Consider the following 15,038-nt stretch of genomic DNA (forward strand, 5'->3'; position numbering starts at 1 on the left):
ACCATAATTGATTTCTCTTCCTTTGTTGTTTGCAGTGAGGGCCAAGCTATTTGGATGGACGAGAATATACGATTTGGCAAGACGGACGGCTGCAAGACCTTCAACAATCCCCCGCTTTGTCCATCGGGCGACTTCGAGATACGCGTACTGGAGGTGTACGGCTTTGTGGGCGTTTAAGGTCATTAGGGCCGCATGGACCCAACACTCAAAACCGAAACCAAATTGCCCGCCGATGTTCAAGTGCTCAGCGTTAAGAGAAACCCGCACCTATGCTCCTCTCAGCCCTATTCATCCACACCTATTCACACACATACACACACAAACAGACACACAGACGCAAGCAACGTGAACGCTTGTGCATCCGGCTTTTGCGGAAATATTAGGCAGAAGCCGAGAAGAAGATAGAGAGATGATGATGCACAGGCAGACGAAGAAGATTTGTGTAAACATTTAAGAAAGTTTATTTATAAATATGTATCTAAAACGAAACAAAAAAAAAGGCAACACTCGTTGTCGTCATTGTCGTTGTAATGTTAAATGTTTAAAACCCATTGCGGGAATGAAAAACAAACAAATTATATATTATATAATGGAAATACTCTGTGAGTTAATGTTTCAAAACGCAAAAGCTTTGAAATTATATACATTATACGATAGTTGTTATTCATAAAAAAAAAAACTATATTATAATATATATTTCTATATATATGTATATCTAAATGTAAATCGTAAAACGTAAACCTATTTCTATATAACGACTTTAAAAAGCAGACAACAAACAAAATATATTCCTTAAATGAAAAGCAAACGAAAATCTGAAAACCACTAAAAAAAAGAGAAAAATCAAATCAAAATTTCTTGTTGAATTTGTCTGCACACTTTTGGTTAATATTATTATGTTTATTGTAATTGGTATTCTTATTATTATTATTATTTTTTCTGCTTTCTGTAAACCAAATTTACTGACTTGACTGAATTCGTTATAAATGTTATTAATATTATTATTACATATGTGTATAAATTATATACTTTGTAAATTGCATTGGAAACTTTTTTATTTTCTTACCTATTACATGTATGTACACATATATCACTGTTAACTGGAAATCGCCGCATGAATTGAAAGCAAACCGCAAACACGTAACTTGCAGAGCAGTGTAATAGTTATATAAAATTCTTATAGACATGCTATAGCTACGATTAGAAGCCACACTTAAGCTACTTGGGCGTGCAAGGCGGAAGCAGACAGAGTGGGCCATGGGGTTGCTTGGGCAGGGGTTGGGGGTGTGCACACATGTCGCATATTGATCTCATTTATGATCCGTATCCAAAGCTTACAACAAATTCAATGTTTATTTAAGATTCATTCCATTTGTGCATTGCTCAAATTATACTTGATTTTTGTTTTGTTTTCTTTTTTGCAGACAACAAGTTTTGAATTGTTTTATTTTATTCTTCTTATTGCGACAACTTTATCATTTCTTTCCATTTTTCTAGTCAGAGAAAAGAGAAAATTGTTGAGAACATGCTGTGCACAATATTCGTTTTGCTTTGTTTCTTATTGGCGCTTAGGCACGCCCATTTTAGCGACTGCTCCTTGCACTACTCAAGCGAATTGTTACAATCACAACGAATACAAACAACTTATATAGAAAATACGTAAACAGTAATAGAAACTATATACATGTATGTAAATTATGCCAAAAACGAAGAAAAGTTGCGATTTCGCTGCTGTAGCTGCGCCGACTCAAAAAGTCTATGCGCCACTCAATTTTCGATCGCATAGATCACAACTCCACAAACAAATGACTCAAGACACATTTCGGAGCTGGTACTCCAAATAAATACCCGAAACACACACTTCACACACTCACACAAAGGCAAGGCGTGGCAGCGAAATTTGTAAAATTTATTTTTGTGACTGGCTTAAACGAAAATATAACAAACAAAAAAATAATATAAATATATATGTATTTTATAACTTTTAGTTTTTATCAATTAAACTCTCTGTGTTGTTGAAAGAATATTGTGTATGTAAGCAGCATTATACCCATGATAGCCTAGTTGAAACGTTTGATCAACTCAAAGAAAAAAAAATATGTATAAAAATATATTTGTTACTTGTTTCTGCGCTGTTGATAAAAGATTTTTAATTTACTCGGTTGACTATTCATACAACACCAAATGCTCCGACGCGACGCTCGTTGGGCTGAGGCTAAGGCTGAGAGATGGAGGCGATTGCGGGTGCGCTCATTTATATGAACAGTATTTGGCAAAGGGCAACAAACAGTCAACTAATTCATTATATTTTGTACATACAATTGTTCACATTGTTTTTCTATATATATATACGAATATATATAAATATACATTTATATGAATTGTTCTCTATGTGTAGTCGTTGTTAGGTTTCGATGAAATTAATTGTACAATAACCAACCATTATATAGTGGCATCTAAGTGTGTTATATATATACGAACTCAACTGACGTTATATTATGCAAAACTGAAAAATATAATAATAAATTAAAATACATACCTACAAATATATAGATATATACATGCATACGCGACGTTTGCTAATTGAATTAAAGATCGTATTGTTTTTTTTTATTTTTATTATTATTTTATTTTATGAATTGCAAACAATTACACACACACATACAGTAATAAACGAATAAAATGGAAAAATATGCCCAATTATATATTACATATGTTTAAAACAAAATTATATATATATAAATATTATTATTATTATTATATATATAAAGTGTATGTTAAATCATTTTAGTGGATGTATAAAAAAAAAAACAATAAAAACAAAACAAATATATCAAAAAGTGATTTTTTTATAATTTCCAGAAATTGTTTTGAGATTCACAATTATAGGTTAAGTAGGTATATTAGTCCCAGCATGGCGGCCATCACTAAATTGTGGGCGTGTACGCAACGCCAGCTCAGATTACAAAAATCCTTATGGCAGAACACACAGCCCAGGAAGCTGAGCTGCGGCATCACCGGATCCGGGTTCTCGTCACATACAGATAAATCACCAAATATGCAGGAACGACGGACAAACAGCGTTTCACCAGGTGCTGCAAGCAAACATGAAGACCAGCCACAAATAAATTCGGACATGAAGATATTATAAAGTAAACACACACCAAATTATATTTTCCATTCACTTCCCGTTTACCAATGTAATTTGCGAATTTTTAATCAACTATTGCGCACTTCTATTGCAAAAAAAAAAAAAAAAAAAAACAATAGTTCAGTTTACAAATGCGCGTCACATTTGATAGCGAGCCAAAAATCTGAATGTACCAAATGAGGTAAGTGAAAGGATTACAGTTGAAGCTATATATAGCTGATTGTTATTAGAAATATATTTTTACTATAACTAAAATTGATAATATTGAGTGCGCATATATCTTATAGCTCAAAGACTCTGATCTGTTATAAATGAGACTAAATATATATAAAATTAAGCTGTCTGACTGATTGAGCTGTTTGGGTGTGTAAGGATCGGATTTAATGTTTCTTACAATTCAGCTATGTGCATAGATCTTTAAATTTTTGCCCACTTTCTAATGCTTTCAATAGTTTTTAATCGAAATATCCAGAACAGTCATTTGTTACTTATCACACCTATTAATACATTTTCTGCTCTTCAACCTTTGCCCGCATCTTTTGTTTAGCTTCTATTAGCGAGAATATCGCCCATAGATTTCTCGTACTCACCGTCGCTATAGTATTTGGTTAGGCACGCCGTTTCGGGCCTTTGTAAATAGAAAGCACGCAAATGTTCCGGCAGCTCCATGGAATCGCAGTCTGTTTTGGCAATGTCATCTGGCTGGAAATTATCGCCACAATTCGAGTCGTTGACGGAATCGCATTCATAGCAGCTAACGGCCAGAGCTGTAAAACGTGTGTGCGTGTTTATTTATTTTATTTTCTTCTCTTTTTTTTTTTGCGTGTGTTTAGTATGTGTGTCAACAATGTATGACACGTTCGATGCGCTCACCTGTGGCCGATAGCGTTGCGAGCAGCAGCCCCAGCGTCAACGCCCAATGCCCCAACATAACCAACGGCTTGTATGTTTTTGCGGGGGCACGGGAGTGTGTGTGGGTTTCGCGCACAGGTACGAATACAGATGATGGATAGTTTGTTTCAGTGTGTTAAATGAGTGCACAGATTGGGCCCCGTTGATCGCGCCGGAGCGTCACATGGCCGAACCAGCCGGACGAGCTGCACACACGAGACTGAGCCAACGCCAATCGCATTCTGAATGATGAGTTTTGTATTCATTCTTTTTGCGCTATTTTCTTTCTTGTTTTTTTCCATATAACACATTTGCTTTTCATTTGCCTGACCGCGTCTAGTACTGGTCACACACACACACACACACACACAGCCACCTACACACACATACATGAAAATGGTATGAACGGCATTTTGATAGCCGAAAATAAATGTCCGTTGACATGAAACATGAAATGGAGCAAAATACACGGCGCTATTGTGTGTGCGCTTGTGTGTGTATGCCCTTGCTGATGCCGCACACGCCGTTTGCCCCGTAAGTTCACTGCGCGCACAAATAAACAAATTTCGCTTTATTCTACATTAATTTAGATTTTATTAGCTGGCCTTTAGAGCTTTCTCGCCTTCTCGGCCATTGCCATTCACAACAACAACAACTTAATGTCTAATGCCTCAAATATGCCTCATACATCCCGCTGGCCAGCGCGCAGCCACTGCGCTGCCACAATGAACAGCGCCAGCGCCGGCAGCTTCCACACATCCAGCTCGGGCTGCGTTGCGCCATTACAGAAGTTCTCATTGTTGCAGACGTGGCAGCTGGCATTCTGCACGGATGTCAGCGTGGGGTCCAGCTTGCAGCCAATCTCCGTCTCGTTCACCTCCCCGAAGTAGCAGGCCCGGACGACCTTCTTGACGCCATTTTCTGTGTGCGATTCACGAGGCAAACAACAGTTAAGTGAAACTAGTTTTGCGGCATACTTTTAGGAGCAATTCTTAAATAAACAAACCTAAACGGTGTGTGTCTCGTGTGAGACAACTTACTTACACTATGTTGGCATTAATTGACAAGCTTATTGCATTTACTTAGAGAACCGAGTATACTTAGAGACTAGAATGAATTAATGCATGAACTGGATGAACAATGAGTGAACTGAGCTGTGATATATTCAACCTATTCATATAGAATGTTTCTCATTTTGTTATATTCCAGTTAAGGCTCAATTGCTTGCAATATTAGAGATTGAGCTCCTTTCATTTTAAAGTAAGTTTCTGTTAACTTGAAATGCTGCTAAACATATTGTAATATATTTTTGCAAATTTTTCATTTATTATGGAAACAATAAGAAATATTCCTAACTATAGCAAAAAGATTCGCTTGTTATAATTTTTGTATTTACGATAATAAATAAAAATAACATATAAATAAATAAATAAATATATTAATGAAAGTCGCAAATAAAAAAATGAATGACACATTATATTGTGGAATTTGTTAAACAGTTCTTCAAGCAAGTAAAAAGATTGGATAGAGTATTTAAAAGTCTTTAAACAGTATATATACTCATGTTCATTCATAATTCATTTATGAATTAACGCTATTTAAACGTTCTTAACACAAGTCTGACTTGTTTATTATAATCACTTATTAAACCGGCCTATATTTTTTATCGAATCTCATATGCATATAGATCACACATCTGCATCAATACTTTATATACACATTTAATGCTCATTGATAAATTTATAGAGCAGCGCTTTCATAAAAATAGGAAATGGTTGGCAGCGATATAATGAACGCCCACAATAAACGATTGAAGGACATGTTTTTAGGTCAAGCTACGAAGTTGTGGCGCACACTTTCCTTTTGAGTTTTATTCATAGTTTGCGGTCATGCGATGTGGTGCGGCGTGGTTGGAAAATACTTACCGCGAAAAACGCGCTTCACGCAGGCCGTGGCGTTCTTGTTGGACAGCTCGTTTTCCAAAAAACGGGGCGGGGCAATGAAGGCGCAATCGTACTTGAAATGATTCTCGATTTCGAAATTCTCGCCGCAGTTCGCCTCGTAAACGGACTCGCATGAGTAGCATCTGATGGCGTAAGCTGTTGGCATTGAATATATAAAGACATATATGTATATACATATATATATTCTCGATTTTGTATGTCTAAAGACAAAATGGTCAAGTGCGAACCTGTGGCCAGCAGCGTGAGCAGGGCGCTCAAGCAAAGTAAATATTGCATTTAAACTGATGTTTTCGCGTTCAAGTCAAACAAAGGAAAACTCAAAATACTTTCCCAGCTATATGGCTGTAAGCAATTTGCACGGATCTATGGAATTTATGGCTGAAAATATCATATATATGTGTGTATGTCTATATATATTTATATTTATTTTAATTGCCACATTGGCATTTCTTGTTTTATGGAAAATTTCTTGTGTTGGATTTGTTGTTGTTTGTACTTTTGTTGTATTTATAAATCTTTCACTCAGCACGAAACGAATTATTTGGTTTGAAAGTGTTTGTTGTATATGATTCTATAAATTACTCGCGTTGTTACACATTTCTTATACTTGTATTATATTTTTTGTGATATATTTGTATGCACGGTAAACACGCGTCATTCTATATTTTGCCACAATTTCCACACCGATGTCTAACAACAGTCGCCCGTCTCTCGAGATTTTGATGTTGTTGTTGTTATTGTTGTTTCAGAGATTTTCCGGTATGTTCTGTTTATAAAACAGCAGAAATCGCCTCAGCCGTCCGTCAGTCGACGGCCACGTTCGAAACTAAACTGAGAAATGCCAAAAGCATTTCCAAATTCCACTTCTGGGCTCTCACTCTGCGCCTCTCTCTCCACTTCTCACACTTGCTCTCAGCGGTTCCTTTCTATAGTCTGGGCAACCACCTATTGAAATTGTCTAATTTTAATGAGTTTCCCCCCAGACGGAAAAGAATATATATATTCTATCTAGAATTTATAGCACGCATATGGAGGAAGAGGCCAAAACGTTTTCATTTAGCTCTTTGCCCCCTTTATTTAATATCAGCAAAGAGAGCTAACAAAGTTGCCAAAGAGCACAACCAACTCGACAGCATATATGCGTGTGTGTGCGTGTGTTGTCATGGGGGAGTGTTTACAGAAGCTTTAATTATGGCCTTGCACGCAAAGACAGCTTTGACTGGGGACACATTGTCAATACGTTTCCGTTAATGATGACAGTGTGGATGCCAGAGGACGTGTTTTGTAGATAAACGATTTTATAACTGAACAGCAATTAAATTTGAATTGCTGAAGAGCTCTAAATTGATTTGCATATATAGTTACACATACATATTTGTATATGTATGTATGTACAAGAGAAATGCTGTAAGCAAAGGCTATCTAAGATTGCTATGCAAGTCAGCGTGAGCCTTGCTACTTATTCAATCTAGTCTACTTACAAAACTGAGTAATGTTTTCTTACTAGTATTTAACAGAGTCATAACATTATTCTGTAAAATAACACGTTAACTTCATTCTGATACTCTTTTCTGTTTATTTTAATTAATTTAATTTTTAGCTATTGACTTATTAATATTAATTACCCGGTCTATTTGACAAGATAATTTGCATATCCGTATTTCGTGGGTAAACACGAGTATATGTTCAAAATTTCTAGCCTCTAGCTTGAATGGCGTCGGGAAAAATTGCATTCATACGGACGGACGGGCTGCAAGACGGACATTGCACAAAACCAATATCCACATTTCACTTTCCTGAATGACTATATCAACGTTGGCCTTTTAATCAAAACACCTCCTGTTAGAAAGATTAAATTCGGTATAAATGCTGTATTAAATTTGTCAATAAAAATTTAAATTATTATTGTTGTTTACATAAAAAAGATATGCAATTTTGATAATACATAAGTTACATTGAAAATGTTTACGATTTTAAATTACGAACTGCAGTTGAAGACTCCAGTAACAATTTAGGCCAAGAGGCGAGCCACGCTGAAGAACAACAGAATCGCTCCAGCAATGGGGGCGATAGAGGAGGAGCCGTTGCACTCATCCTTAGTGCAGACATCGCAGCTGAGCTGCTTGACGAAGGGCAGCGAGGGATCTGCCTGGCAGCCGGTCTGCGTGTTGCTGATGTCACCGAAATAGCAGCTGCGCACGATCTGCGGATGGCCGGGCACTAAAAAGAGCGAAAAATACAAAATGTTAATTAATCCCGAGAGAAGAATGCAACAATAAGCGATTTACAAAACTTTGCTAATTTTGATGCATCGTCATCATATTGAAACTTTGTGATGTACAAGTTAACGAATGCTAATCAGACGCGTTGACATCGACACCGTCAGGGTGACGGAGCCTGTTAAGCTCTGTGCCCTTAGCGCTGATTATTTTTCAAGGTCTGTCATTGTTCCAACGTCGATTAACTGTTATTTGAATTTAATTAGCATTACTTGGGGTTTTTTTACATAGGCCTTACCAATTTTGTAAATGGGAACTGAAATAATGCGCAGTTCGCATAGAACCTTAATGACTACGAAAGCTAAGCTAAGACAATTAAAATGAGATAACTAAAATACAGCCGTGACTAATTTATGGATGACAGCCTGACAGCTACTTAATTACACTGCTCGTTTGACAGAACTTGCTCAATTCAATTGTTGATCCAATTAAGAGCAGTGGCGCCTTTGCTCATTTCTTGATTTGGCAATTTCGATTTGTAATGCCTTAAAATATTTGCAAATGCTATTTAAATCTTTATAAAGATGCGAAATTCAGAATTAAATTAAGCTCTGCTAAAAATACCTAGATTCTGTATTTTATAATCATCTTTTACAACACATGATTATATTAAGATCAAGATTAGTGGAAGCTTAAAAATAATTTTAAATTAAATTAAAAATAATTAATATTCAAAAATATTAAGTTCTTTGAATTCCTAAAAATAAATGAAAATTATCCGCTAAAATAAATTAAAATTAGTTTTTTCAGATTTTTTCTCACAGCTTTTCTATGCTCTTAACTTTAAACCTCTTTCTAAATCTTTGAAAATACATTTAAGTCACTGCGTAAAATCAGCAATTCGTAATATATATTATTAAAGATTATTCATCTTCAAAAGCAAACAAAGATCACAACGCACTCATATACATTTTATAGTTCTGATGTCATTTTTAGTAGCAATGCCTCGGCAGCAGAAATGATCTCCCTGGCAGTTTTTTTTTTCTCTGAATAACAAATGAAATTACAATTGAGAAACACAACACGAAGAAGTTACTTCAATTTGAATTAATTTTTTAGCATTTTAGATATCCAATGACAATGAGAACTTCAACGGGTTAAGAGTAATAAATAATATGATTTTATATATGCTCATTTCACTGGAGAGTTATCCAGCTATAAATTAAAAACCAAAAAAAAAAGATTATCGCACAATTTTGCATGACAAACACGAGTGTGCGATAATTGTTTTAAAATGCAAAATAGAAGGCTGAAACTCAACGGTTCAGATCACACGATCCGCACATTTGTTCCCACATTCGAGCTGAATAGAGGGTTGGGCCTCTTAATATATGTACATATGTAAATACATATACATACATAAATATCAATAAAGAGAGTACTAACCCATAAATGGGTATTTTTAATAAAATTATTAATAATTATTCCTTTTAAGATGTGTACTTGAAAGCCTTCACAATTACAAATAGCGTATACGCCTAGTCTGTCTAATTGTAAGCCCAAATGACGGACATGGTCGACGCCCACGGGCCTGCTTAGTTCGACTACGACTAAAACTAATTAGCTAATTGAATGCGCAACAACTTGAAGTTGATGACATCACGTTGGAGTTGAGACTTACCGCCTTCAATGGACTTCTTCATGCAGCCGGTGGCGTTGCGACTGAAGGGGCCGATCTGCAGGAAACGGGGCGGGGCAATGCGAGAGCAGTCCAAGAGCAGGTTGGCATCCGCCTCGAACTTCTCGCCACACTTGGGAGATGTCACGGACTCGCACTGATAGCACTTGATGGCATAGCCTGTAAATGGAATCTGAAGCAATGTTGCTATACTTTCGGCACCAACTGTTGCATACCCGTGCTGGCGAGGGCGGCCAGAATGGCCAAAGCCAAGACATGACCCACTTTCGAAACCATTCTGAAGCACTGGATGGGGTTGTTGATGCGAGCACAAAGTAACCGCTGTAAGTATTATAGATCTGAACGGCACGGCGACTGGTTGGCGTCTGATGGTTTCCAGTTTGTTTTCTAACTTAGCCAAGCGAACGCGCCTTCGCTTTGCGCTCAAATTGAAAACAAAACAGAAAACTCACTCACATTTTGAGTGAGTACTGTTACGTGTGGTTGTATGTGTATTTTTTGCACTTTTCAATTGAATTTTGACTTTAGAATTTTTACGCTGACACACAAACATTTAGACAAATGACCGCAATTTTGTTTTTATATGCACAATATAGTTATGTATATATAGCTATATACATATACGTATAAGTGTATTACGAATCGGAGAACTTGTTTCGGGTGATGTCAGACAAATGTTGTCTTATTTATTTACTTTTTCTTTTGACTCGATTCATCTGTAAACACAAACAAACACATACACACACATTGTTATTGTTATTTTTATGTTTTTGATAGTAGTGTATGGAATTATATAAGCCTGATTTATGTCATGTTGCTATGCATCAGTATGTGGCATCTAATTTGTATGCGATCCATTCAGTATTCAGCATTTCATGCTCGTAGTACAAACTGGTTTAGTTTTCTCTTTTGAGTGCGTATGGGGCATTATCACTTAGTTGAGAAATGTGCAACACAATATTGTAAATTTAGTATTATTTTTTTTTTTCAGAGTATTTTATCTTCGACTCATCATATTCAACTTTTGTTTACCTATTTATTAGCGTTTCTTTTCATTCCTGATGCGTAATAAACTAGAGGAAATTACTTGGTGAACAACTCTGAAACAAAATAAATCTAATTAATTAGTTTTTAATTTGCAAGCATAGCTTTAATTGTTATTGCCATTGTCATGATAATAACAATTATGTGATGCATTAACAATGTAATAAAACTAAGATAATTGAGTCTTTAGATTTAACACTATATAGAATGTGTATAGCACATCATTTTGTTAGTCTTACAGGCCTAATTTGTTTGTCTTGCTGATCTACCTTACGTTTCAATTCGATTTTTCTACAAAACATATAATAATGGTAATAAAAACAAATTTAGTTTAGTAGAAAATATGATGAAAATAAGTTGCATTCATCTCGTTGGGCTCAAAACTTTATAAAAAATTAACATATTTTTATTTTCATATATTTAAATTGATTAAATATTATAATTATTAAATATTTCAATTTCTACTACTTAAATTCTAATTACCTAATTAGTAATATTTTACGTAATTGCATTCGAATGGAAAATGTATATATTTTACTTAGAGCCCACAGAATTGGTTTAAGTGGTTTTTCCCATGCATCCGTTCAATTTCCATTTCAGCACTTATATGATTTTCCATGCTGCTCAATTGGTTAATTTTTTCAAATTATTCCAAATGAGTTTGGGTTAATTGAGAGGCAGCTCGCTGCAGCTGCTGCAGCTCGAGTAGGAAATTCCCCTACTCCATTCCCCCACCCCATAGACGCACACTAGCTTCATATGCAGTTTTTTGACCTCCTCGATGCGTTGCGCATTGTTAAATGAGTTAAATGTGAGCTTAACACTTTGTAAACTCGACTTTGACTTGGCAGCCACGCTCAAATTTAACTCAATTAAACATAATTAATAATGCAGACACACTCGCTCACGTACACACATTTACATACCCACACCCACCCGCACACTTTCACACACACACACACATATAAACAACCTCAGATGTGGGCATTTTGTTGGGCAGTTCATTGCATTGCCTGACCTTTTTCCTCAGTTTAATTGTTAAATTTCTGGGCTCTGAGCCTCTTATAAACATTTCTGTTTATGGCTAATTAGAACTTTCAGGTGTTGGGCTTGGGCGGGGCTGTGGCGTTTATTTTTTTGTTAATTGGTGTATTTTTTCTGGACATGCAATTGTAGATGAGTCACACAATTTACGAGGCCTACGCTGGCAACTCGATACGCCGTGAAATCCATTCCGTAAATGCGTTACATTCGCGAAACACATAAAAAACTTTGGCACAGACTTTGTAAATCGTAATGGAGACAGTCATATATACTATATGCTAGCATGATATAAAGGGTATGCAGGTCCTGGTGATAAGAGCTGACTACAAGCTTCATATACATATCTTCATATATATGTATATGTATATCTTAGGGAATTAATGAATATGAACACGACAACAGACGGGTGAAATTAAGAGAGGAGAAGATGATATGAGGAGATGATAAGCGCTGCAGAAACATATAATGTAGAAACTGCTAGAGAGACCAAGAGCAAAAGTTGTGTGTAATAAATAATATGGACAAAATATTAAACAAAAATTTATTCACTTATATTCCAAAAATGTTCCTTTGATCTGTGGTATATATGTATGTATACTGTTCATATGCCACTCAGCAAATATCACACGTATAAGAAATCTTGCCCTGCATATCAAAATGAATTAAAATTCATTAGTGAGGTCTAAATTTATATAATCTCTATAGATATATATGTAAAAAAAAAGATATCTGCAAATAATAACCTTAGTTTATGACCTTTTGAAAAACATTTCTTTTCTGATAACATAATTGCAATTCTTAAGCATGTCGTTTATCAATTGAATAGTTACTTATATAAAATTTATTTATTTATCATGACCTTGTTTCTCAATCATAAAAGCACTGTTGAAGAAAATAACATGATTTAAGCCCAGCGCCATTTATGGTTTATTGTAGTTAACTGTCTCTGGAAATGATGTTGCAAATGAATTAAAGTTCGCATGATTGTTTTATGTCACTGGTCCATAAATAGTTTATTGAATTACAATTGCATATGGAATAAGCACAAATTTAAACGAGAATATGTCACAACTATGAGGCAAATCAAAATGACAACTGATGCAGAATAGTACTTAAATACGAGCAGGAGCTAAGAACTATAGCCAAACGCTAGAGATCGATCTAGGCCAGCAGACGAGCCGCGGCAGAGAACAGCACGATGGCACCGGCAATGGGGACGATGGAGGAGGAGCCGTTGCACTCATCCTTGGTGCACACATCACAGCCGATTTGCTTGACGAAGGGCAGAGAGGGATCCGACTGGCAGCCGCTCTGAATGTTGCTGACATCTCCAAAGTAGCAGCTGCGCACGATCTGCGGATGTCCCACAACTAAAAGTGACAATGAAGGTGAGAATTATAGTTAGTAAACAAAAGGAGAAAAAAATACTTTCACGCTTTGCTTAAAAAATAAATAGCTTGTAAATTATATTCAAACCCACAAATGAGTTCATTGTTCGGCAGCTGCGGCTAACAATGCCAGTCGTCTGAAAAATAATACAATAATTTTCTATGCTGCCTGACGCATTGTTCAAGTCAACGGCAACAACTTGAGTCAACAAGATTTGTAATTAACTTACGAGTTGGCATCATTTTCACGCTTGAATTCGATTTGCGATGTGCGATTTGCTTTGATGAGCTCAGCAAAGCCGCTTAAATTCGCTTTAATTGATTAGCAAGCAATTATGTATATAGCTAAGAACAAAATTGACTTCAATTACAGTGGGCTACCCCCGACTAGATAATACTCGTCTACAGTAACTTAATTGATATTTACTAACATATATATAATAATATTCTATACGTTAATACATACATCAAAATTAATATTGGCCATAACAAATATACTCTTTTAACTGCGTTAATGAGTATAACTATAAAAACAAAATTCCTATTTTTATTATTTTGGCACACATTTTTGGACCAGCATTAAAACATCTTGTTTTATAATTATAATAAAATGTGAATAATAAATAATTTTAATAGAGAAATAGAATGAGAAAAATATTTGAAATGTTTTTAATAAAAATTCATCAGCGGGATTTTTAATTATTAAAATATGTAAAAAAAAAATACCAAATATTTTTGTATCTTTTCCTATTTGTCATTCGCTGGCAATCTTAACTTGAAAGAGATATTTAAATATGCTAAGAGCTAAATTTCACGCTCCCCACCCGCAAAAGTGGAATCACGTCATAATTATTTCAATACGCTTCTCACACTAATCTCAAAATTATACGAAATTACACGAAAAACCGAAAGCACAACAATGTCGTGATACCAGCTCAAGAATCCAGCAACTGCGCAAAACACACAAACAGTCTGAACACAACACGATACACGAATACAAAAGAAACAAAACAAAAATCAAGTACAGTAAAATGACATCATAAGCGACGCGTCGCACCATAATGCGAATTTCTATGCTCGCATGAGAGCCGCCGCTAATGGATGCCGCAGATTGGCAATGCGAGAGTTTGATATGAGATTATCTATGATTATCTATGAGAGATGAGCACAATGGACGGACTTACCGCTCTCGAGCGTCTTCTTGATGCAGCCGGTGGCATTCTGGACTGGGAAGAAGGATTGCAGACTGCGCGGTGGCCCAATCTTGGCGCAATCAATCAACAGAGTCTCATCCTCCTCGAATTTCAGGCCGCATTTCGGTGTGGTAAGCGACTCGCATTGGTAGCACTTGATGGCATAGGCTGCAAGTTGACGACAAAGTTTGGATTAGTTCAAACAGGTTGCTTTTCTGGGTCAGTCGAAAATATACACACCCGAACAGGCCAGACTAATCATAATGGCCACGGCCAAACTGCATTTCAGGGCAGACACCATGTTTCAAAAATGTTTATTTATTTAATATTATTTCGCTGCAACGTTCGCTGGAATCGCTCCCAACCTCTGCTGACAATGTCTGCTGCACGTCTGACAAGTTCACAATTCTGCTGCCCCGTTCAGACGTCCGACCGGCCATCCACT

General features: G+C 36.0%; 5 protein-coding genes across 18 annotated transcripts in view; 1 reads left to right on the top strand and 4 right to left on the bottom strand.

Annotated features, from left to right (window-relative positions):
• Positions 1–1,643, top strand: part of sky (GTPase-activating protein skywalker) — a 55,341-nt gene extending 53,698 nt beyond the window's left edge. For all 13 annotated transcript variants that reach the window (XM_030386109.2, XM_089258369.1, XM_030386099.2 and 10 more), the window contains one exon: positions 36–1,643. In XM_030386109.2, the coding sequence (XP_030241969.1) occupies positions 36–177 (142 nt within the window). In that variant the 3' untranslated portion in view covers positions 178–1,643. The remainder of the gene's footprint in view (positions 1–35) is intronic.
• Positions 1,644–1,922: 279 nt separating this feature from the next.
• Positions 1,923–4,296, bottom strand: LOC115563346 (UPAR/Ly6 domain-containing protein bero). The gene is made up of 3 exons (XM_030386118.2): positions 4,025–4,296; positions 3,742–3,918; positions 1,923–3,095 (listed from the first exon to the last, which is right to left on the bottom strand). Exons 1-3 carry the CDS (start codon positions 4,080–4,082, stop codon positions 2,884–2,886), a joined length of 447 nt encoding a protein of 148 aa, XP_030241978.1. The 5' UTR covers positions 4,083–4,296; the 3' UTR covers positions 1,923–2,883.
• Positions 4,297–4,612: 316 nt separating this feature from the next.
• LOC115563344 (UPAR/Ly6 domain-containing protein CG9338) lies at positions 4,613–6,899 on the bottom strand. 2 transcript variants are annotated; one of them, XM_089258370.1, is made up of 4 exons: positions 6,503–6,899; positions 6,234–6,384; positions 5,968–6,141; positions 4,613–4,963 (listed from the first exon to the last, which is right to left on the bottom strand). In XM_089258370.1, the coding sequence occupies exons 2-4, from the start codon at positions 6,280–6,282 to the stop codon at positions 4,725–4,727; spliced, it is 462 nt and encodes a 153-aa protein (XP_089114496.1). In that variant the 5' UTR covers positions 6,283–6,384; positions 6,503–6,899; the 3' UTR covers positions 4,613–4,724. The 2 variants fall into 2 exon arrangements, with proteins under 2 accessions (XP_089114496.1, XP_030241975.1); XM_030386115.2 differs by having other exon boundaries at positions 6,234–6,898.
• A 1,018-nt stretch (positions 6,900–7,917) lies between these two features.
• On the bottom strand, positions 7,918–10,389 carry LOC115563345 (UPAR/Ly6 domain-containing protein bero). Its single transcript, XM_030386116.2, has 3 exons — positions 10,140–10,389; positions 9,907–10,083; positions 7,918–8,226 (listed from the first exon to the last, which is right to left on the bottom strand). The coding sequence occupies exons 1-3, from the start codon at positions 10,198–10,200 to the stop codon at positions 8,018–8,020; spliced, it is 447 nt and encodes a 148-aa protein (XP_030241976.1). The 5' UTR covers positions 10,201–10,389; the 3' UTR covers positions 7,918–8,017.
• Positions 10,390–12,996: 2,607 nt separating this feature from the next.
• LOC108658768 (UPAR/Ly6 domain-containing protein bero) lies at positions 12,997–15,038 on the bottom strand. The gene is made up of 3 exons (XM_030386117.2): positions 14,834–15,038; positions 14,585–14,761; positions 12,997–13,382 (listed from the first exon to the last, which is right to left on the bottom strand). The coding sequence occupies exons 1-3, from the start codon at positions 14,892–14,894 to the stop codon at positions 13,174–13,176; spliced, it is 447 nt and encodes a 148-aa protein (XP_030241977.1). The 5' UTR covers positions 14,895–15,038; the 3' UTR covers positions 12,997–13,173.

This window comes from Drosophila navojoa, chromosome 3 (assembly GCF_054131105.1).
Source record: "Drosophila navojoa isolate 15081-1374.11 chromosome 3, UAZ_NAV_1.0, whole genome shotgun sequence".
Lineage (NCBI taxonomy): Eukaryota > Metazoa > Arthropoda > Insecta > Diptera > Drosophilidae > Drosophila > Drosophila navojoa.